General features: G+C 45.0%; 1 protein-coding gene across 1 annotated transcript in view; it reads left to right on the top strand.

Annotated features, from left to right (window-relative positions):
* Positions 1–25,027, top strand: part of cacna1ab (calcium voltage-gated channel subunit alpha1 Ab) — a 311,077-nt gene that overhangs the window by 173,748 nt on the left and 112,302 nt on the right. The window contains exons 4-5 of the mRNA XM_090195564.1: positions 10,422–10,527; positions 10,789–10,928. Of these exons, the coding sequence (XP_090051690.1) occupies positions 10,422–10,527; positions 10,789–10,928 (246 nt within the window). The remainder of the gene's footprint in view (positions 1–10,421; positions 10,528–10,788; positions 10,929–25,027) is intronic.

The raw sequence follows: 25,027 nt of genomic DNA, 5'->3' as shown, positions 1-25,027 counted from the left end.
GGAAGATAGTGGATGATAGAAGAAGAGAGGGAGGAGAGCGAGATAAGGATAGACAGGATGATAAGAGAAGAGAGGGAGGAGAGAGAGAGAAAGACGGAGAAATAAGGAAGATAGAGGATGATAGAAGAAGAGAGGGAGGAGAGAGAGAGAAAGACAGAGAAATAAGGAAGATAGAGGATGATAGAAGAAGAGAGAGACAGAAAGATGGAGAAATAAGGAAGATAGTGGATGATAGAAGAAGAGAGGGAAGAGAGAGAGATAGGGAGAGAGAGGATGATAAGAGAAGAGATGGAGGAGAGAGAATGATAGGAGAAGAGAGGGAGGAGCGAGAGAGAAAGACAGAGAAATAAGGAAGATAGAGGATGATAGAAGAAGAGAGGGAGGAGAGAGAGAGAAAGACAGAGAAATAAGGAAGATAGAAGATGATAGAAGAAGAGAGGGAGGAGAGAGAGAGAAAGACAGAGAAATAAGGAAGATAGAGGATGATAGAAGAAGAGAGAGAGAGAAAGACAGAGAAATAAGGAAGATAGAGGATGATAGAAGAAGAGAGAGAGAGAAAGACAGAGAAATAAGGAAGATAGAGGATGATAGAAGAAGAGAGAGAGAGAAAGACAGAGAAATAAGGAAGAGGATGAGAGAACTGTTGTCCTTCTGTACAGTGTGTCTGTCTGTCAGTCTTTCTCTCTTTCTCTCCGTCTGTACAATTATTCATTTAATCACTCAATCCTTCAGTGGTGTAGGCAATATTCAAAATCCTCAGCAAGCACACTACGGCAGCGGTCTAAATGGCATAGGGCTCTGGTCAAAAGGAGTGCACTATGTAGGGAATAGGGTTCTGGTCAATAGGAGTGCACTATGTAGGGAATAGGGCTCTGGTCAATAGGAGTGCACTATGTAGGGAATAGGGCTCTGGTCAATAGGAGTGCACTATGTAGGGGATAGGGCTCTGGTCAATAGGAGTGCACTATGTAGGGGATAGGGCTCTGGTCAATAGGAGTGCACTATGTAGGGAATAGGGCTCTGGTCAATAGGAGTGCACTATGTAGGGGATAGGGCTCTGGTCAATAGGAGTGCACTATGTAGGGAATAGGGCTCTGGTCAATAGGAGTGCACTATGTAGGGGATAGGGCTCTGGTCAATAGGAGTGCACTATTTAGGGAATAGGGTGCCCTTTGGGACCCTAGAAATGGTTTGTTTGACTTTGCCCTGCATTTGTGGCCACGCTTGTGCACATTGCCGTGTGTGTGTGTGTGTGTGTGTGTGTGTGTGTGTGTGTGTGTGTGTGTGTGTGTGTGTGTGTGTGTGTGTGTGTGTGCCTATAAAGGAACACTTGCTGAGTCCAGTACTACACAGTTTCATTTATTTGATAAAGCTTCGTTTGGTTTGATTTAAACTCCCCTTTCCTCATCAGCCGTTTCTCCATAAAGCACCACACTCAGCTCTATGCCAAAGTCGCCTGCTCAGCTGAAAACTCTCTCTCTCACACACACACACATACACACACACACACACTCAACTATGTTGGATACAATCACACAGACCACACACACACACACACACACACACACACACACACACACACACACCAGGTCAGCCCTACATCAGTTTATAGGGCAGGTAAAGGAGTCATTCACCCGTAAAGGGTCATAGCTCCACATGAGGAGTTAATAGGGATTCAAGTCAAGGTTCCTTAGAGCTGTACTACATTGCCTGCAACACACACACACACCTTCAACAAAAACTCTGTAATACATACACCTGGTCCTGTTTGGCTCAGCAGAGCATGGCGCTTGCAACACCAGGATTGTTGGTTTGATTCCCGGGGCCACCCATACATAAAATGTACACTACCAGTCAAAGGTTTTAGAACAACTACTTATTCAAGGGTTTTTATTGATTTTTACTATTTTCTACATTGTAGAATAATAGTGAAGACATAAACACTATTAAATAATATATTGGCATTCTCTCAACCCGCTTCATGAGGTAGTCACCTGGAATGCATTTCAATTAACAGGTGTGCCTTCTTAAAAGTTCATTTGTGGAATTTATTTCCTTCTTAATGCATTTGAGCCAATCAGTTGTGTTGTGACAAGGTAGGGTAGTGTACAGAAGATAGCCCTATTTGGTAAAAAACCAAGTCCATAATTATGGCAAGAACAGCTCAAATAAACAAAGAGAAACGACAGTCCATCATTACTTTAAGACATGAAGGTCAGTCAATACGGAAAAGGTCAAGAACTTTGAAAGTTTCTTCAAGTGCAGTTGCAAAAACCATCAAGCGCTATGATGAAACTGGCTCTCATGAGGACCGCCACAGGAAAGGAAGTCCCAGAGTTCCCTCTGCTGCAGAGGATAAGTTCATTAGAGTTACCAGCCTCAGAAATTGCAGCCCAAATAAATGCTTCACAGAGTTCAAGTAACAGACACATCTCAAAATCAACTGTTCAGAGGAGACTGTGAATCAGGCCTTCATAGTCGAATTCCTGCAAAGAAACCACTACTAAAGGACACCAATAAGAAGAGACTTGCTTGGGCCAAGAAACCCGATTAATGCACATTAGACCGGTGGAAATATGTTCTTTGGTCTGGAGTCCAAATTTGAGATTTTTAGTTCCAACCGCCGTGTCTTTGTGAGACGCAGACTAGGTGAACGGATGATCTCTGCATGTGTGGTTCCCACCGTGAAGCATGGAGGAGGAGGTGTGATGGAGTGGGGGTGCTTTGCTGGTGACACTGTCTGTGATTTATTTAGAATTCAAGACACACTTTAACCAGCAAGGCTACCACAGCATTCTGCAGTGATACATCCTCCCATCTGGTTTGTGTTTAGTGGGACTATCATTTGTTTTTCAACAGGACAATGACCCAACACACCTCCAGGCTATGTAAGGGCTATTTGACCAAGAATGAGAGTGATGGAGTGATGCATCAGATGTTCTGGCCTCCACAATTCTCTGATGAGTCGCACCACAGAGTGAAGGAAAAGCAGTCAACAAGTGCTCAGCAAATGTGGGAACTCCTTCAAGACTGTTGGAAAAGCATTCCAGGTGAAGCTGGTTGAGAGAATGCCAAGGGCATGCAAAACTATAATCAAGGCAAAGGGTGGCTATTTGAAATTATAGTTTGATTTGTGTAACCCTTTATTTGGTTACTACATGATTCCATATGTGTTATTTCATAGTTTTGATGTCTTCACTATTATTCTACAATGTAGAAAATAGTAAAAATAAAGAAAAACCTGTGAATGAGTAGGTGTCCAAACTTTTGACTGGTAGTGTATATACACATGACTTTGGATGAAAGTGTCTTCTAAATGGCATATTATTATTGTTATATTAAAGGGGGGGGGGGGGGGACTTCTACCCCCCTCTAAAAGATTGCTATCTTAATTAATGTTATGTCAATAAACACAAAACCACACTGGACCTACCACCCACATGTACACACATCTGTGATGCTGTCTGGAGCGGTTTGATTCTGTCCGGAGCGGTTTGATTCTGTCTGGAGTGGTCAACCTTACACCTCCCAAACACATCAAGAATGACACACACGCGCCCTCTCACGCGACTACACACACATACATTACACAGACACACAACATGCAGTATGTTCAGTTGTTCCCCATCAGACTCATGTCTCCTACTGTGTCTACAGGCTGAAAGAAACCCATGGGTGGAAAGGATGGAGTCAGTCTCTCTCTCTCTCCATCTCTCTGTCTCTCTCTCTACTAATAACCTCATAGACTATCTGGCAGAATCAGAAAGGAGAGGTGTGTGTGTGTGTGTGTGTGTGTGTGTGTGTGTGTGTGTGTGTGCACAGCACAGTTGTAAGCTATCGAGCGGTAATTTGCTGATGCTGGATAATGCCTCGTTCGATGTGTGTGTGTGCGTGCGTTTGTGTGTGCGTGAGTGTGTGTGCGTGCTTGTGTGTGTGCGCGTGCGTGTGCGTGCGTGTGTGTGTGCGTGCGCGTGTGTGTGTGTGTGTGTGTGTGTGCATATTGTTTGCTTTAACTGTCCTGGAGTGGAAAGGCAAGATAGAGAGAGGGGGATGAGAGGAGGAGACATGGAAGAGGGGGAGGCGGTCGTGGAAAGGTCATAATGACGTAAGAGAGGGAGGAGGATAGATAGAGGGGGAGGTAGAGATGGAGAGGGGGATGAGAGGAGGAGACGTGCCGGTCAGGGTCAATGGATAACTGGAATTAAAGGTGGACAGGATGTATTAGATAAAGTGTGCGTGTGTGTCTGTGTGCATTCTCGTGTATGTGTACACTACAGTCTACATTCTGCTTAGTCAGTAGGTGTGTGTATTTGTGTTTGGTGTGTGTGTGTGTGTGTGATGCAGCTTCAGACCACTGTAGTGTCTAGTTGGCAGAGCAGGGCCTGCCCAGAACCATCTGAGGACCAATCTAATCAGGCAGAGAGGGGAGGAGAGAGGGGAGGTTAGGTGAGGAGGGGAAGGGAAGGGAGCTGAGAGAGGGGAGGAGAGCAGAGAAGGAGGGGAGAGGAGAGGTGAGGTGGGGATGAGAGCAGAGAAGGGGGAGGAGGAGAGGAGAGAGGGGAGGAGAGTAGTGGGGAGGAGGGGAGAGGAGAGAGGAGAGAGAAGAGGAGGGGATGAGAGGGGTGAGGAGGAGAGAGGGGATGAGTGGTGAGGAGAGGGGAGGGGAGGACAGCAGAGGAGGGGAGAGAAGAGTAGGAGAGAGGTAACGAGGGGAGAAGAGAGGAAGGTCTGGTCTCTGGCAGATCTCTGGTCTCTCTCCTCTCTCTCGTTCTCTCACTCTCTCCCTTTCTGGCACCATGTCACCATCTTTGCTGACGTACTCTACACTGCTGCCCACTGCCCAATACACTTCTGGCTTTGACTGGTCTCTCTCTCCTCTTTCTCTCCTCTCTCTCTCTCCTCTCTCTCTCTCTCTCTCTCTCTCTCTCTCTCTCTCTCTCTCTCTCTCTATACTGCTGCAGAGAACACTCTACTGTCTCTCTCTCTCATCTGTCTCTCTCTATTTTTTGTGTGAATTTTTCTTCTAGAATATTTTGATTATTTATTACATAATATTATTGTATAATAAGGTATACCACCTTATTGCATCCCACCAATGGGATTTACATAGGCTTTTAGGGAACTCATACACTTCTGTAGGCCTAATTGAAGCTACAAAATGTAAGTGTTCGACCTTAACATGTGATAACTGTACAACAGAACAGATGAGCAGGAATGACATTTACTCTCACGGATGGATAAAAAACAACTCTCTGAAGCCACGCCCCTACTAAACTAAGCCTCTAGACTTCTGATCTGACCCACTTGGTCATTTCTCAATAACCAAGCAATGATCCAGCATCAACAACCCAACCATACTTTTTTTAAAGAAAGCAACCCAATTAAGTGACCCGGCGCCTGCAACCCAGCAGGGTTGGGTCAGCCAAACAACCCAGCAGGGTTGGGTCAGCCAAACAATCCAGTAGGGTTGGGTCAGCCAAACAACCCAGCAGTTGAGTCAGCCAAACAACACAGCAGGGTTGGGTCAGCCACACAACCCAGAAGGGTTGGGTCAGCCAAACAATCCAGCAGGGTTGGGTCAGCCACACAACCCAGAAGGGTTGGGTCAGCCAAACAACCCAGAAGGGTTGGGTCAGCCAAACAATCCAGTAGGGTTGGGTCAGCCAAACAACCCAGCAGGGTTGAGTCAGCCAAACAACCTAGCAGGGTTGAGTCAGCCAAACAACCCAGCAGGGTTGGGTCAACCAAACAACCCAGCAGTTGAGTCAGCCAAACAACCCAGAAGGGTTGGGTCAGCCAAACAATCCAGCAGTTGAGTCAGCCAAACAACCCAGCAGGGTTGAGTCAGCCAAACAACCCAGCAGTTGAGTCAGCCAAACAACCCAGCAGGGTTGGGTCAGCCAAACAACCCAGCAGGGTTGAGTCAGCCAAACAATCCAGCAGTTGAGTCAGCCAAACAACCCAGCAGGGTTGGGTCAGCCAAACAATCCAGCAGTTGAGTCAGCCAAACAACCCAGCAGGGTTGAGTCAGCCAAACAACCCAGCAGTTGAGTCAGCCAAACAACCAAGCAGGGTTGAGTCAGCCAAACAACCCAGCAGTTGAGTCAGCCAAACAACCCAGCAGGGTTGGGTCAGCCAAACAATCCAGCAGGGTTGGGTCAGCCAAACAACCCAGCAGTTGAGTCAGCCAAACAACCCAGCAGGGTTGAGTCAGCCAAACAACCCAGCAGTTGAGTCAGCCAAACAACCCAGCAGGGTTGGGTCAGCCAAACAACCCAGCAGTTGAGTCAGCCAAACAACCCAGCTGGGTTGGGTCAGCCAAACAATCCAGCAGTTAAGTCAGCCAAACAACCCAGCAGGGTTGGATCAGCCAAACAACCCAGCAGGGTTGAGTCAGCCAAACAACCCAGCAGGGTTGGGTCAGCCAAACAATCCAGCATTTTTTTAGAGTGTAAGAGAAAGGGGAAGTGGGGTTGAGAGAGGGGGATGAACTGGGGTCAGATATAGGGTGAGAAAATGGGAGGAGGGAAGACGGTGAGATGGAAGGAGAGGGGTCAGACATAGGACAACACAGAGAGAGAGAATGTTTGCTCAGCGATGTGGAACTGTCACAACTGAATTATTTAGTCGCCATGCAGCCACCGTTCTGTTACTAGACTCTGATGCAATGCAGTCATATAACCTACTTAAGGGCTACGTAAAGCCTACATAGTGCTCTATTGTGTTTCACTTTGATCACATCAGAGAAGTTACTCACTGTTATCAAAGACTGGGGGAATTATAGATTTTCCTCTTAAATCTCTGTGTGTGTGTGTGTGTGTGTGTGTGTGTGTGTGTGTGTGTGTGTGTGTGTGTGTGTGTGTGTGTGTGTGCCAACTGTGTAAAATAAAATAATGGCATCATTGATGTTTAAACTGTAGCAGCAATTGATGTTTAAACTTTCAGCAACACAGTATTTTCTTCCGTAGTGCTGAAATCCTCCTTCCTATAAACAGTAGTACAACAGTGAGCCAGCAGCACACCACCCTGCATTCCACTGCTGTCTTGCTTCTGAAGCTAAGCAGCGTTGGTCCTGGTTGGTTCCTGGAAGCGAGACCAGATGCTCCTGGAAGTGGTGTTGGAGGGCCAGTAAGAGGAACTCATTCCTCTGGTCAACAACAACAGGGCAGTGACTGGGGACATTACCCTGTGTATGGTGGGTAATGTCTTTCAGATGGGATGTTAAACAGGTGTTCTGACACTCTGTGGTCACTAAAACTCATGGCACTTATAGTCCAGGCTAAATTCCCATACCATCACGGTCACCTAATCATCCCCAGCTTCCAATTGGCTCATTCGTCCCCCCTCTTCTCCCCTGTAACTATTCCCCAGGTTGTTGCTGGAAATGAGAATGTGTTGTCAGTCAACTGCCCTGGTAAAATAAGAGTCTGGGTACTGGAGTGTTGCTCCTAGCCAGTGTTTAGTCTGAGTCTTCACTCCCATGCTAGTCTGTCTCTTCATGTTACATCATCTGTTACAACACACACACAGACTCAGACCGCATCACCCTCTCAACCATCCCCCGGCCATGGTGTCAATGTCAGACTGGCATCTGGTAAACACACATGCACACATGGACATAAACACACAGATCCCGTTCAATTACATGGACACTCACAGACATACACACACGGACGGACGGATGCAAGTTTGCACACAGACGCAAACACAAACAAATACTGACAAGTGTGCATGTACACGCACAAACACACACACACTAACAGGATAATGAGTCTCCAATTAGGAGCAGTGCTGATCTGTCCAGACCCATCCAGTCATACCAGCCCCTTAAGCCAGCATTACTCAGGCCTGGTCACACACTCCAGAGTTCAGTAAGGCCAGCATTACTCAGGCCTGGTCACACACTCCAGAGTTCAGTAAGGCCAGTATTACTCAAGCCTGGTCACACACTCCAGAGTTCAGTAAGGCCAGTATTACTCAGGCCTGGTCACACACTCCAGAGTTCAGTAAGGCCAGCATTACTCAGGCCTGGTCACACACTCCAGAGTTCAGTAAGGCCAGTATTACTCAGGCCTGGTCACACACTCCAGAGTTCTTCCATTTGTATGATATGTTGTGAATTTGTAAGTGCTTCAATTTATTTCAGTAGAATAGAGGTTTGATATTATCCTTCTTTGTTAGGTATGTTTGTTTTCGGTACAGTACCTTTGTGTGTGTTTGTATTATGAAATACTGTATATGTCAGATATATATGTGTGTTTGTATGCTATTCCAGTTTTCCTACTGGCCTTAATGCTTGTATTATCTGATACATGCATATGCTTTTGCTGTTCTCCCTTGTTACTGGTCTTGAAGTTGAGCTGACAGCCGTATTTTATTAATGTAGTAGTGCCAAAGGTCATGGGGGGCTTAGGGGGCTTTCACCTGGAATTGTCTATTTATGTCTGAGAATAAAGAAGATTGAACCCATATGATCTAGTACAATACAAGTATAATAAAACATATTTAAATATGATGTGGTGCAGTGGTCTAAGGCTTGAGACGTCACTACAGACCCGGGTTCGATTTCAGGCTGTGTTACAGTCGGCCGTGACCGGGAGACCCATGAGGGTCAATTGGCCCAGCGTTGTCAGGGTTAAGGGAGGGTTTAGCCGGCTGGGATTTCCTTGTCCCATCGCGCTCTAGCGACTCCTTGTGGCGGGTCGCGAGCTGGACGGTGTTTCCTCCGACACATTAGCGTGGCTGGCTTCTTGGTTAAGTGAGCAGTGGGTCAAGAAGCAGTGCGGCTTGGCGGGGTTGTGTTTCGAGGACGCATGGATCTCGACCGTCGCCTCTCCTGGGTCCGTAGGAGAGTTGCAGCGATGGGACAAGACTGTAACTACCAATTGGATATCACAAAATTGGGAACAAAAAGTGGTAAAAGTACCAGTCAAAACTTTGGACACGCCTACTCATTCCAGGGGTTTTCTGTATTTTGTCAAATGTTTACATTGTAGAAAAATAGTGAAGACTATAAAATAACACATATGGAATCATGTAGTAACCAAACAAGTGTTGGTGGGAGTATTTACAGTTGAAGTAGCACGTTTACATACACTTATTAAAACTAATGTTCAACCACTCCACACATTTCTTGTTAACAAACTATAGTTGTTTTAAGTAATTTTTCCAACAATTGTTCACAGACAGATTATTTCACTTATAATTCACTGTATCACAATTCCAGTGGGTCAGAAGTTTACATACACTAAGTTGACTGTGCCTTTAAATAGCTTGGAAAATTCCAGCAAATTATGTCATGGCTTTAGAAGCTTCTGATAGGCTAATTGACCTTATTTGAGTCAATTGGAGGTGTATCTGTGGATATATTTCAAGGCCTACCTTCAAACTCAGTACCTCTTTGGTTGACATCATAGGAAAATCTAAAGAAATCAGCCAAGAGCAATTTCCAAACGCCTGAAGGTGCCACGTTCATCTGTACAAACAATAGTACACAAGTATAAACACCATGGGACCACGCAGCCGTGATACCACTCAGGAAGGAGACGCATTATGTCTCCTGGAGATTAACATATTTTGGTGCGAAAAGTGCAGATCAATCAAATCAAATAAAATGTATTTATATAGCCCTTCGTACATCAGCTGATATCTCAAAGTGCTGTACAGAAACCCAGCCTAAAACCCCAAACAGCCAGCAATGTAGGTGTAGAAGCACGGTGGCTAGGAAAAACTCCCTAGAAATGCCAAAACCTAGGAAGAAACCTAGAGAGGAACCAGGCTATGTGGGGTGGCCAGTCTATCAAATGTATTTGGCTAAGGTGTTTGTAAACGTCCGACTTCAACTGTATATACAAATGATGATGATCAATTAAATGACATTGTGAATGAATAAGCCTTTTCATACGTTATAATATGTCCACATACAGTTATAATATGTCCACATACGTTATAATCTGCTTTAGGAACAGCTACCCAAAATATTTCACCTTCTTTATTACCTTACCAAACATATCATGACATTAGTGAGAGTCAAAATCTATCAAATGTGGGATTGTCTAAACATTTGGGCCATTGAAACAGTGTGCACCCCTCCTATAGACAACGGGAGGAGGGCTATGTAAAGGGTACGATATTGTCATTCTGAGAATATGCAATATGTCTGCCTCTGATGGAGAATGCATACAAATATCTGTTTATTCTACAGAGGACGTTTACATGGTCCTAGGAAGGTCTGGATTGCTGTCTTCTGACTTATTGGATGGTGGGAAATCAATCCAATAAGTCATGTAAACATATACATATTCAAAGTCATTCTAATGCCAGATTTCTGGAGGCTGTCATGTTTAAGATGGTTAATGTTTGTATTATTAGATATATGTGTACATATTGTCCCATGTTACTGGCCTTAACTCCAGCCTTACTCCTTTTGAATGGATGATTTTGGCAACCATCATAGCTAACTGTATCGTCCTGGCTCTGGAACAGCATTTACCTGAGAATGACAAAACTCCTCTTTCTGAGAGACTGGTGAGTACAACACACACACACACACACACACACACACACACACACACACACACAACAAAGGTGCACACAATGCTTTTTTCCCGAAATGCCATATTCTAAACCTCTCTTTCTCTCCCCTCTCTCTGTCTCTCTCCCCCTGTCTCTCTCTCCCCCTCCCTCCTTTCCTCTCTCTCTCTCTCTCTCTCTCTCTCTCTCTCTCTCTCTCTCGCTTCTCTCTCTCCCCCTCCCTCCCTCCTCTCTCTCTCCCCTTCTCTCCATTAGGATGATACAGAGCCCTACTTCATAGCCATCTTCTGTTTTGAGTCAGGTATAAAGATTCTGGCTCTGGGCTTTGCCCTCCATAAGGGCTCCTACCTGAGGAATGGATGGAACGCTATGGACTTTGTAGTAGTGCTCACTGGGTAAGTACCTTATTGTTGCATTGTATCATACCTTAACTACTGTCTACATACCATACATCAGGTATCATACCATAACTACTGTCTACATACCATACATAAGGTATCATACCATAACTACTGTCTACATACCATAACTACTGTCTACATACCATACATCAAGTATCATACCATAACAACTGTCTACATACCATACATCAGGTATCATACCATAACTACTGTCTACATACCATACATCAGGTATCATACCATAACTACTGTCTACATACCATACATCAGGTATCATACCGTAACTACTGTCTACATACCATACATCAGGTATCATACCATAACTACTGTCTACATACCATACATCAGGTATCATACCATAACTACTGTCTACATACCATACATCAGGTATCATACCATAACTACTGTCTACATACCATACATCAGGTATCATACCATAACTACTGTCTACATACCATACATCAGGTATCATACCATAACTACTGTCTACATACCATACATCAGGTATCATACCTTAACTACTGTCTACATACCATACATCAGGTATCAGACCGTAACTACTGTCTACATACCATACATCAGGTATCATACCATAACTACTGTCTACATACCATACATCAGGTATCATACCATAACTACTGTCTACATACCATACATCAGGTATCATACCATAACTACTGTCTACATACCATACATCAGGTATCATACCATAACTACTGTCTACATACCATACATCAGGTATCATACCTTAACTACTGTCTACATACCATACATCAGGTATCATACCATAACTACTGTCTACATACCATACATCAGGTATCATACCATAACTACTGTCTACATACCATACATCAGGTATCATACCATAACTACTGTCTACATACCATACATCAGGTATCAGACCGTAACTACTGTCTACATACCATACATCAGGTATCATACCATAACTACTGTCTACATACCATACATCAGGTATCATACCATAACTACTGTCTACATACCATACATCAGGTATCATACCATAACTACTGTCTACATACCATACATCAGGTATCATACCATAACTACTGTCTACATACCATACATCAGGTATCATACCTTAACTACTGTCTACATACCATACATCAGGTATCATACCATAACTACTGTCTACATACCATACATCAGGTATCATACCTTAACTACTGTCTACATACCATACATCAGGTATCAGACCATAACTACTGTCTACATACCATACATCAGGTATCATACCATAACTACTGTCTACATGCCATACATCAGGTATCATACCATAACTACTGTCTACATACCATACATCAGGTATCAGACCGTAACTACTGTCTACATACCATACATCAGGTATCATACCATAACTACTGTCTACATACCATACATCAGGTATCATACCATAACTACTGTCTACATACCATACATCAGGTATCATACCATAACTACTGTCTACATACCATACATCAGGTATCATACCATAACTACTGTCTACATACCATACATCAGGTATCATACCATAACTACTGTCTACATGCCATACATCAGGTATCATACCATAACTACTGTCTACATACCATACATCAGGTATCAGACCGTAACTACTGTCTACATACCATACATCAGGTATCATACCATAACTACTGTCTACATACCATACATCAGGTATCATACCATAACTACTGTCTACATACCATACATCAGGTATCATACCATAACTACTGTCTACATACCATACATCAGGTATCATACCATAACTACTGTCTACATACCATACATCAGGTATCATACCTTAACTACTGTCTACATACCATACATCAGGTATCATACCATAACTACTGTCTACATACCATACATCAGGCATCATACCATAACTACTGTCTACATACCATACATCAGGTATCATACCTTAACTACTGTCTACATACCATACATCAGGGATTGTCAACTGGCGGGCTGCGGGCCAAATTCGGCCTGTGAATGATTTTGTACTAGTGCTCAGTATGTGTTCACATACTAATATGCTTGATGCAAGTGACACCTTCTCACAGTACACACACACACACACACACACACACACACACACACACACACACACACACACACACACACACACACACACACACACACACACACACACACACACACACACTCTTGATGTCATTGCTGGAAATCCTTATGTGTGTAGATGTAGTCTGGTCCCATCTTATGTGTGTAGATGTAGTCTGGTCCCATCTTATGTGTGTAGATATAGTCTGGTCCCATCTTATGTGTGTAGATATAGTCTGGTCCCATCTTATGTGTGAAGATATAGTCTGGTCCCATCTTATGTGTGTAGATGTAGTCTGGTCCCATCTTATGTGTGTAGATGTAGTCTGGTCCCATCTTATGTGTGTAGATATAGTCTGGTCCCATCTTATGTGTGAAGATGTAGTCTGGTCCCATCTTATGTGTGTAGATATAGTCTGGTCCCATCTTATGTGTATAGATGTAGTCTGGTCCCATCTTATGTGTGAAGATGTAGTCTGGTCCCATCTTATGTGTGTAGATATAGTCTGGTCCCATCTTATGTGTGAAGATGTAGTCTGGTCCCATCTTATGTGTGTAGATATAGTCTGGTCCCATCTTATGTGTGTAGATGTAGTCTGGTCCCATCTTATGTGTGTAGATATAGTCTGGTCCCATCTTATGTGTGAAGATGTAGTCTGGTCCCATCTTATGTGTGTAGTCTGGTCCCATCTTATGTGTGTAGATATAGTCTGGTCCCATCTTATGTGTGTAGATATAGTCTGGTCCCATCTTATGTGTGTAGATGTAGTCTGGTCCCATCTTATGTGTGAAGATGTAGTCTGGTCCCATCTTATGTGTGTAGATATAGTCTGGTCCCATCTTATGTGTGTAGATGTAGTCTGGTCCCATCTTATGTGTGTAGATATAGTCTGGTCCCATCTTATGTGTGTAGATGTAGTCTGGTCCCATCTTATGTGTGTAGATATAGTCTGGTCCCATCTTATGTGTGTAGATGTAGTCTGGTCCCATCTTATGTGTGTAGATGTAGTCTGGTCCCATCTTATGTGTGTAGATATAGTCTGGTCCCATCTTATGTGTGTAGATGTAGTCTGGTCCCATCTTATGTGTGTAGTCTGGTCCCATCTTATGTGTGTAGATATAGTCTGGTCCCATCTTATGTGTGAAGATGTAGTCTGGTCCCATCTTATGTGTGTAGATATAGTCTGGTCCCATCTTATGTGTGTAGATATAGTCTGGTCCCATCTTATGTGTGTAGATGTAGTCTGGTCCCATCTTATGTGTGTAGATATAGTCTGGTCCCATCTTATGTGTGTAGATGTAGTCTGGTCCCATCTTATGTGTGTAGATATAGTCTGGTCCCATCTTATGTGTGTAGATGTAGTCTGGTCCCATCTTATGTGTGTAGATGTAGTCTGGTCCCATCTTATGTGTGAAGATGTAGTCTGGTCCCATCTTATGTGTGTAGTCTGGTCCCATCTTATGTGTGTAGATATAGTCTAGTCCCATCTTATGTGTGTAGATGTAGTCTGGTCCCATCTTATGTGTGAAGATGTAGTCTGGTCCCATCTTATGTGTGTAGTCTGGTCCCATCTTATGTGTGTAGATATAGTCTGGTCCCATCTTATGTGTGTAGATATAGTCTGGTCCCATCTTATGTGTGTAGATATAGTCTGGTCCCATCTTATGTGTGTAGATGTAGTCTGGTCCCATCTTATGTGTGTAGATATAGTCTGGTCCCATCTTATGTGTGAAGATATAGTCTGGTCCCATCTTATGTGTGTAGATGTAGTCTGGTCCCATCTTATGTGTGAAGATGTAGTCTGGTCCCATCTTATGTGTGAAGATATAGTCTGGTCCCATCTTATGTGTGTAGATATAGTCTGGTCCCATCTTATGTGTGTAGATGTAGTCTGGTCCCATCTTATGTGTGTAGATATAGTCTGGTCCCATCTTATGTGTGAAGATGTAGTCTGGTCCCATCTTATGTGTGTAGTCTGGTCCCATCTTATGTGTGTAGATATAGTCTGGTCCCATCTTATGTGTGTAGATATAGTCTGGTCCCATCTTATGTGTGTAGATGTAGTCTGGTCCCATCTTATGTGTGTAGATATAGTCTGGTCCCATCTTATGTGTGAAGATATAGTCTGGTCCCATCTTATGTGTGTAGATGTAGTCTGGTCCCATCTTATGTGTGAAGATGTAGTCTGGTCCCATCTTATGTGTGTAGATATAGTCTGGTCCCATCTTATGTGTGTAGATGTAGTCTGGTCCCATCTTATGTGTGTAGATGTAGTCTGGTCCCATCTTATGTGTGTAGATGTAGTCTGGTCCCATCTTATGTGTGTAGATATAGTCTGGTCCCATCTTATGTGTGTAGATACAGTCTGGTCCCATCTTATGTGTGTAGATGTAGTCTGGTCCCATCTTATGTGTGTAGTCTGGTCCCATCTTATGTGTGTAGATGTAGTCTGGTCCCATCTTATGTGTGTAGATATAGTCTGGTCCCATCTTATGTGTGTAGATATAGTCTGGTCCCATCTTATGTGTGTAGATGTAGTCTGGTCCCATCTTATGTGTGTAGATGTAGTCTGGTCCCATCTTATGTGTGTAGATATAGTCTGGTCCCATCTTATGTGTGAAGATGTAGTCTGGTCCCATCTTATGTGTGTAGATATAGTCTGGTCCCATCTTATGTGTGAAGATATAGTCTGGTCCCATCTTATGTGTGTAGATGTAGTCTGGTCCCATCTTATGTGTGAAGATGTAGTCTGGTCCCATCTTATGTGTGTAGATATAGTCTGGTCCCATCTTATGTGTGAAGATGTAGTCTGGTCCCATCTTATGTGTGTAGATGTAGTCTGGTCCCATCTTATGTGTGTAGATATAGTCTGGTCCCATCTTATGTGTGAAGATGTAGTCTGGTCCCATCTTATGTGTGTAGATGTAGTCTGGTCCCATCTTATGTGTGTAGTCTGGTCCCATCTTATGTGTGTAGTCTGGTCCCATCTTATGTGTGTAGATGTAGTCTGGTCCCATCTTATGTGTGTAGATATAGTCTGGTCCCATCTTATGTGTGTAGATGTAGTCTGGTCCCATCTTATGTGTGTAGATATAGTCTGGTCCCATCTTATGTGTGAAGATGTAGTCTGGTCCCATCTTATGTGTGAAGATGTAGTCTGGTCCCATCTTATGTGTGTAGATATAGTCTGGTCCCATCTTATGTGTGTAGATATAGTCTGGTCCCATCTTATGTGTGTAGATGTAGTCTGGTCCCATCTTATGTGTGAAGATGTAGTCTGGTCCCATCTTATGTGTGTAGTCTGGTCCCATCTTATGTGTGTAGATGTAGTCTGGTCCCATCTTATGTGTGTAGATGTAGTCTGGTCCCATCTTATGTGTGAAGATGTAGTCTGGTCCCATCTTATGTGTGTAGATATAGTCTGGTCCCATCTTATGTGTGTAGATGTAGTCTGGTCCCATCTTATGTGTGAAGATGTAGTCTGGTCCCATCTTATGTCTGTAGATGTAGTCTGGTCCCATCTTATGTGTGAAGATATAGTCTGGTCCCATCTTATGTGTGTAGATATAGTCTGGTCCCATCTTATGTGTGAAGATATAGTCTGGTCCCATCTTATGTGTGTAGATGTAGTCTGGTCCCATCTTATGTGTGAAGATGTAGTCTGGTCCCATCTTATGTGTGTAGATGTAGTCTGGTCCCATCTTATGTGTGAAGATGTAGTCTGGTCCCATCTTATGTGTGTAGTCTGGTCCCATCTTATGTGTGTAGATGTAGTCTGGTCCCATCTTATGTGTGAAGATGTAGTCTGGTCCCATCTTATGTGTGAAGATATAGTCTGGTCCCATCTTATGTGTGAAGATGTAGTCTGGTCCCATCTTATGTGTGTAGATATAGTCTGGTCCCATCTTATGTGTGTAGATGTAGTCTGGTCCCATCTTATGTGTGTAGATATAGTCTGGTCCCATCTTATGTGTGTAGATATAGTCTGGTCCCATCTTATGTGTGTAGATGTAGTCTGGTCCCATCTTATGTGTGTAGATGTAGTCTGGTCCCATCTTATGTGTGTAGATGTAGTCTGGTCCCATCTTATGTGTGTAGATATAGTCTGGTCCCATCTTATGTGTGAAGATGTAGTCTGGTCCCATCTTATGTGTGTAGATGTAGTCTGGTCCCATCTTATGTGTGAAGATGTAGTCTGGTCCCATCTTATGTGTGTAGATATAGTCTGGTCCCATCTTATGTGTGTAGATATAGTCTGGTCCCATCTTATGTGTGAAGATATAGTCTGGTCCCATCTTATGTGTGTAGATATAGTCTGGTCCCATCTTATGTGTGTAGATATAGTCTGGTCCCATCTTATGTGTGTAGATATAGTCTGGTCCCATCTCTTGGCTCCCGTCCATGTGTGTCTGGACTGAGGAAACTCCAGGATCAATGGCCCCCTGATCAGTCTAAAGATCAATATCCATACACACTGACTGGCAGACAGACAGACAGACAGAGACTGAATGATATATATATATATATATATATATATATATATATATATATATATATATATATATATATATATATATATATATATATATACTGTAGATAGATGTGTGTGTGTGTGTGTGTGCACGCATTTGTTCAAAAGAGAAAGAAGAAAGAGAGATGCAGGGGGAGAGTGAGACAGGAGGGTGTGTTTGTTTGATGTGTGATCTAAAAATGGCTGCTGTACCGTAGCAAGTGAGCAGCATGTCGAGAGAGAGAGAGAGAGAGAGAGAGAGAGAGAGAGAGGAGGAAGAGATGAGCTGGAGAGAGAGAGAGTGAGGAGCTGGAGAGAGGAGGAAGAGAGGAGTTGGAGAGAGGAGGAAGAGAGGATCTGGAGAGTGGAGGAAGAGAGGAGCCGGAGAGAGGAGGAAGAGAGGATCTGGAGAGTGGAGGAAGAGAGGAGCTGGAGAGAAGAGGAAGAGAGGAGCTGGAGAGAGGAGGAAGAGAGGATCTGGAGAGAGGAGGAAGAGAGGAGCTGGAGAGAGGAGGAAGAGAGGAGCAGGAGAGAGGAGGAAGAGAGGAGCTGGAGAGAGCAGCAGCAGTAAAAGGAGGGGTTAGACTATCGTGAGAAAAAGGGGGGATGGGTGAGAAAAAGGAAGACCTGGAAAGATACACAGCATGTAGAGAGAGGAAAAGGAGGACATTAAGATATACAGTCAGCTGGGTAGACACACACCCACACACACACACAGCAGAGGTCTCGTTTGACAAGGTGTGTGTGTGTAATCAGGGCATCACCCTCTCCATCGCTGTCTCCCTTTAATGAGCACACACACACACACACACACACACACACACACACACTGAGGCTAGATCAGAGTGGCGCTGCAGGGAGCAACAAGCAGGGCACCAGTGAAATGTCACCTCACAGAGAGAGAGGAGGGAGGGAGAGAGAGAGGGAAGAGACAGAGAGGAGGTGTCGAGTTGGACATAGAGATAGAGAGAGGAGAGAGATAGAGAGGAGGTGTCGAGGGGGACGTAGAGATAGAGATAGAGAGAGGAGGTGTCGAGGGGGACATAGAGATAGAGATAGAGAGAAGAGGTGTCGAGGGGGACATAGAGATAGAGAGAAGGTGTCGAGGGGGACATAGAGATAGAGAGGAGGTGTCGAGGGGGACATAGAGATAGAGAGAAGGTGTCGAGGGGGACATAGAGATAGAGAGAAGGTGTCGAGGGGGACATAGAGAGAGAGAGAGAGAGGAGGTGTCGAGGGGGACAGAGAGATAGAGAGAAGGTGTCGAGGGGGATATAAAGATAGAGAGAGAGAGAGGAGGTGTCGAGAGGGACATAGAGATAGAGAGGAGGTGTCGAGGGGGACATAGAGATAGAGAGAGGATGTGTCAAGGGGGACATAGAGATAGAGAGATAGAGAGATAGAGAGAGGAGGTGTCGAGGGGGACATAGAGATAGAGATAGAGAGAGGAGGTGTCGAAGGGGACATAGAGATAGAGAGAAGGTGTCGAGGGGGACATAGAGATAGAGAGATAGAGAGGAGGTGTCAAGGGGGACATAGAGATAGAGAGAAGGTGTCGAGGGGGACATAGTGATAGAGAGGAGGTGTCGAGGGGGACATAGAGATAGAGAGGAGGTGTCGAGGGGGACATAGAGATAGAGAGAAGGTGTCGAGGGGGACATAGAGATAGAGAGAGGAGGTGTCAAGTAGGACATAGAGATAGAGAGATAGAGAGGAGGTGTCGAGGGGGACATAGAGATAGAGAGGGGAGAGAGATAGAGAGGAGGTGTCGAGGGGGACATAGAGATAGAGAGAGGAGAGAGATAGAGAGAGACAAGGAAAGGGGAAGAGAGAATAGTATTGAAGGCACTGACAGAGGAATGGATGGAGATAGAGATAGAGGGAGGGGGGTGAAGGGGGAGATATATATTTATTTGTAGTTATTTTTTACCTTTATTTAACTAGGGAGGAATATAAGGAATAGTACGGGAGGGAAAGAGAGAGGACAGCTCCCCACTCTCTTTCTCACCCATCCTCCTCTCCTCTCTCTCCCCACTCTCTTTCTCACCCATCCTCCTCTCCTCTCTCTCCCCACTCTCTTTCTCACCCATCCTCCTCTCCTCTCTCTCCCCACTCTCTTTCTCACCCATCCTCCTCTCCTCTCTCTCTCCACTCTCTTTCTCACCCATCCTCCTCTCCTCTCTCTCCCCACTCTCTTTCTCACCCATCCTCCTCTCCTCTCGCTCCCCACTCTCTTTCTCACCCATCCTCCTCTCCTCTCTCTCCCCACTCTCTCACCCATCCTCCTCTCCTCTCTCTCCCCACTCTCTTTCTCACCCATCCTCCTCTCCTCTCTCTCCCCACTCTCTTTCTCACCCATCCTCCTCTCCTCTCTCTCCCCACTCTCTTTCTCACCCATCCTCCTCTCCTCTCTCTCCCCACTCTCTTTCTCACCCATCCTCCTCTCCTCTCTCTCCCCACTCTCTTTCTCACCCATCCTCCTCTCCTCTCTCTCCCCACTCTCTTTCTCACCCATCCTCCTCTCCTCTCTCTCCCCACTCTCTTTCTCACCCATCCTCCTCTCCTCTCTCTCCCCACTCTCTTTCTCACCCATCCTCCTCTCCTCTCTCTCCCCACTCGCTTTCTCACCCATCCTCCTCTCCTCTCTCTCCCCACTCTCTTTCTCACCCATCCTCCTCTCCTCTCTCTCCCCACTCTCTTTCTCACCCATCCTCCTCTCCTCTCTCTCCCCACTCTCTTTCTCACCCATCCTCCTCTCCTCTCTCTCCCCACTCGCTTTCTCACCCATCCTCCTCTCTCTGTGTCAGTCAGACCTCTCAATTTGGGTTTGCCCTGGAGACTGCGCATGTGTGTGTGTGTGCACTGTAAAAGTGTGGGGGATGCTGCTCTTGTAAGTAGAGGTGGTGAATGTGTGTATGTTCTTCAGTCTGTACATCACTGCTGTATGGTTTATGAGAGAGAGAGAGAGAGAGAGAGAGAGAGAGACCTCAAAACACTTATCTGTGAGTCCAGCAGCAGCTCTAAGGAAGAGCAATCAGGAAGCGAGGGGGAAAAGACGGAGAGAGAGCCGGGAGTATTGCAGTGGTAACAGAGGGAGGGAGAGAAACGTCACTCTGTCTCTCTATTCCCCTTGGCTCTGGAAAACAGGGGAGGGAGAAGGAGAGCGAGAGAGAGGGAGAGGGAGAGAAACGTCACTCTGTCTCTCTATTCCCCTTGGCTCTGGAAAACAGGGGAGGGAGAAGGAGAGAGAGAGAGAGGGAGCGGGAGAGAGAATAGGGAGGAGCAATGGAATGGATGGTGGATTGCACTGGTAAGAGGGAGCGAGTGAGAGAAGGGAGAGGTAGAGAGATGAGAGCGTGACGTAGGGAGAGGGAAGAGAAGGATGCAGGGATGATGATGGTGATACTTAGAGTGAGGGATGGAGGCAGAGTGAGAGAGGTCTGGGAGCAGGGAAAAGGATGGGAGGAGAACCACAGAAAGTGAGTGATTAAGAGATGGGGAGGAGAGAGAGGGACATGAGACAGCAAACACGTTGAGGAGAGGGAATGAGAGCAAACGTGTGCATGCGTGCGTGTGGTGTGTGTGTTTGCGTGTCTATGTATCTGTGTGTGTGTGTGTGTGTGTGTGTGTGTGTGTGTGTGTGTGTGTGTGTGTGTGTGTGCGGTAACCTGGTTTTCATTGGTGCAGATGATCAATCACCAGTACAGTCTTGAGACACAGACTCTCTAACAGCCTTATCCTGTGCTCCGACACACACACACACACACACACACATAGACAGATACATAGACACGCAAAGACACACACACCATACACACACACACCCATAGACAGATACATAGACACGCAAACATACACACCATACACACACACTCACAGCATCACTATGCAGCATCACTATGCACACTGTCACGAACCGGCTCGAAGCCCACAACCAAAAGTGAGACAACATGGAGATAAGGAATAACAAAAATAAATGTACTAACTGAGGTAACCTGTATACAATTAACAATGGTGTCTGTAGTCAGTAATCGCTAGCGTAAGTGGTGGTGTGTATAGCTGTGATGAGGAGGGTTGAAAGACGCCAAACAAACAAACAAACAAACAAAAATGCCACAACCAAAATCCAACAGTGTGTCTGCATGGTTCCAGTCTCCTCAGTGACTGGGGAAGAGGTGTATTTATCCCGGGACAGACCCCGGCCCAGGTGTGTCTGCATGGTTCCAGTTTCCTCAGTGACTGGGGAAGAGGTGTATTTATCCCGGGACAGACCCGGGCCCAGGTGTGTCTGCATGGTTCCAGTCTCCTTAGTGACTGGGGAAGAGGTGTATTTATCCCGGGACAGACCCGGGCCCAGGTGTGTCTGCATGGTTCCAGTCTCCTTAGTGACTGGGGAAGAGGTGTATTTATCCCGGGACAGACCCGGGCCCAGGTGTGTCTGCATGGTTCCAGTCTCCTCAGTGACTGGGGAAGAGGTGTATTTATCCCGGGACACACCCGGGCCCAGGTGTGTCTGCATGGTTCCAGTCTCCTCAGTGACTGGGGAAGAGGTGTATTTATCCCGGGACAGACCCGGGCCCAGGTGTGTCTGCATGGTTCCAGTCTCCTTAGTGACTGGGGAAGAGGTGTATTTATCCCGGGACAGACCCGGGCCCAGGTGTGTCCCATGTCGCTGACGACCCTCCCAGCTCCGCCCACCGACGTCCTAATGCGGAAAACAAGAGGAAAGAGAAAGAAATCGGCAGACAGAGTGGGAGGGTCGTCACAACACACACACACACACACAGACAACATTGAACTATACGCACACAGACAACACACACAGATGCACAGACACACACAGCATCACTAGGCATGGCCTAAATACATCAACACACAACTCAAAAGATGCTCAGGACCCACAGAGAGATTACCATGATCACTCAAATAAAATACTCTACTAGATATTTCATGTATTATTTAAAAGCTTGTTTGTTTTGTAACCTACACTATGCTATACCTGTCCAGTCTGCGTGTGTGTGTGTGTGTGTGTCTCTGCGGGCGCGTACGTGTGTGTGTTTGTGTGTGTGTTTGTGTGAGCTGCACTTTGAAGATAAAATACCTCCTCCACACTCCTGCCCACAGCTTTGATTTCTATTTACAGACAGACCCATCCCTACACACACACACACACACACACACACACACACACACACACACACACACACACACACACACACATACACACACACACGCTACAAGATGCAAACGCAAATGTGACACACACATTGTCTATTACATACAAATAGACACACACAAGGTGTTGGGGTTGAAATTGTTGAGAGTGTGTGTGTGTGTGTGTGTGTGTGTGTGGTGTGGTGTGGTGTGTGTGTGTGTGTGTGTGTGTGTGTGTGTGTGTGTGTGTGTGTGTGTGTGTGTGTGTGTGTGTGTGTGTGTGTGTGTGTGTGTGTGTGTGTTGAGCTAACAGTGATGAGTGATATACTGAAGGCTTCGTATCTCTTTGTGTGTGTCTGCACTGCGAGTCGTGACTGAGTCTGCCACTGTGGCCATGTGAGACGTGTGTGTGTGTGTGTGTGTGTGTGTGTGTGTGTGTGTGTGTGTGTGTGTGTGTGTGTGTGTGTGTGTGTGTGTATCAGTGTGTGGTGACTTCATTCTTGGCACACACATGGGAAAGAGAGACATGGAGAAGTAGAGAGAGAGTGACAGAGCGAGAGAGAAAGAGAGAGGTAGATACAGAGTGAGAATGATAGATAAAGAGAGAGAGAGAAAGAGAGAGAAAGGGAGGGAGAGATAGCGAGAAGGAGGAAGTGTATTCTCCTGCCTGTTTAGTATTCATGTCAGTCAACATTGCATTGGTTTAGAACGTAACCTCCATTGTGATGTCACAATGTAATGCAGCTAAGTGTCCTGTCCTCTGCTGTAGCTGGCTGAACCTAATGACTACATAAGGGCTTCATGACACATTCATAACTCATGCATAACACATTCATAAGCAGTATGTATGCATTCAGCTAGTGTCTTGACCTTTACTGCAGTGAAGTCGGAATGAGGAAAGACTAAATGAAAGTTACAGTACAGTTCAAAAGTTTGGGGTCACTTAGAAATGTCCTTGTTTTTGAAAGAAAAGCACATTTTTTGCCCATCAAAATAACATCAAATTGATCAGAAATACAGTGTAGACATTGTTAATGTTGTAAATGACTATTGTAGCTGTAAATGGCTAATTGAATAATACCCGCAAAACACCAGTCTCAACGTCAACAGTGAAGAGGTGACTCCGGGATGCTGGCCTTCTAAGTAGAGTTGCAAAGAAAAAGCCATATCTCAGACTGGCCAATAAAAATAAAAGATTAAGATGGGCAAAATAACACAGACACTGGACAGAGGAACTCTGCCTAGAAGGCCAGCATCCCGGAGTCGCCTCTTCACTGTTGACGTTGAGACTGGTGTTTTGCGGGTACTATTTAATGAAGCTGTCTGTTGAGGACTTGTGAGGCTTCTGTTTCTCAAACTAGACACACTAATGTACTTGTACTAATGTCTCTAATGTACTTGTCCTCTTGCTTAGTTGTGCACCGGGGCCTCCCACACCTCTTTCTATTCTGGTTTTTCTCAGAAAAAGAATAGACTGATGAGTTTCAGAAGAAAGGTCTTTGTTTCTGGCCATTTTGAACCTGTAATTGAACCCACAAATGCTGATGCTCCAGATACTCAACTAGTCTAAAGAAGGACAGTTAAAACTATAATCAGAACAACAGTTTTCAGCTGTGCTAACATAATTGCAAAAGGGTTTTCTAATGATCAATTAGCCTTTTAAAATGACAAACTTGGATTAGCTAACACAACGTACCATTAGAACACAGGAGTGATGGTTGCTGATAATGGGCCTCTGTACGCCTATGTAGATATTCCATTAAAAATCAGCCGTTTCCAGCTACAATAGTAATTTACAACATGAACAATGTCTACACTGTATTTCTGATCAATTTGATGCTATTTTAATGGACAAAAAATGTGCTTTTTTTTCAAAAACAAGGACATTTCTAAGTGACCCCAAACTTTTGAATGGTAGTGTACATAGGCAGTATGTAAGTCATGGAGCTGTCTAATGTAGTCGTTTACAGTAGCTAGTGTCCTCTACTGCTGCAGCGTGGTCAGATGGTAACACCTAAAGGCTATATAAGGACTTCATAACATATTCATAACCAACACATAACACATTCGTAAGCAGTGCGTATGCATGTAGCTAGTGTTCTGTCCTCTTCTGCAACTAGGTCAGATGGTCCTACACTACATGAACAAAAGTATGTGGACACCTGCCCATCGAACATCTCATTCCAAAATCATGGGCATTAATAAGGAGTTGGTGTCCCCTTTGCTGCTGAAACAACCTCCACTCTTCTGGGAAGGCTTTCCACTAGATGTTGGAACATTGCTGCGGGAACTTGCTTCCATTCAGCCACAAGCGCATTAGTGAGGTCAGGTACTGATGTTGGGCGATTAGGCCTGGCTCGCAGTCGTGTT

This window comes from Oncorhynchus mykiss, chromosome 13, assembly GCF_057628025.1.
Source record: "Oncorhynchus mykiss isolate SJ-2025 chromosome 13, ASM5762802v1, whole genome shotgun sequence".
NCBI lineage: Eukaryota > Metazoa > Chordata > Actinopteri > Salmoniformes > Salmonidae > Oncorhynchus > Oncorhynchus mykiss.
Note: the sequence above shows the minus strand (reverse complement) of the source record. Positions and strands in the feature narration are given on the sequence as shown.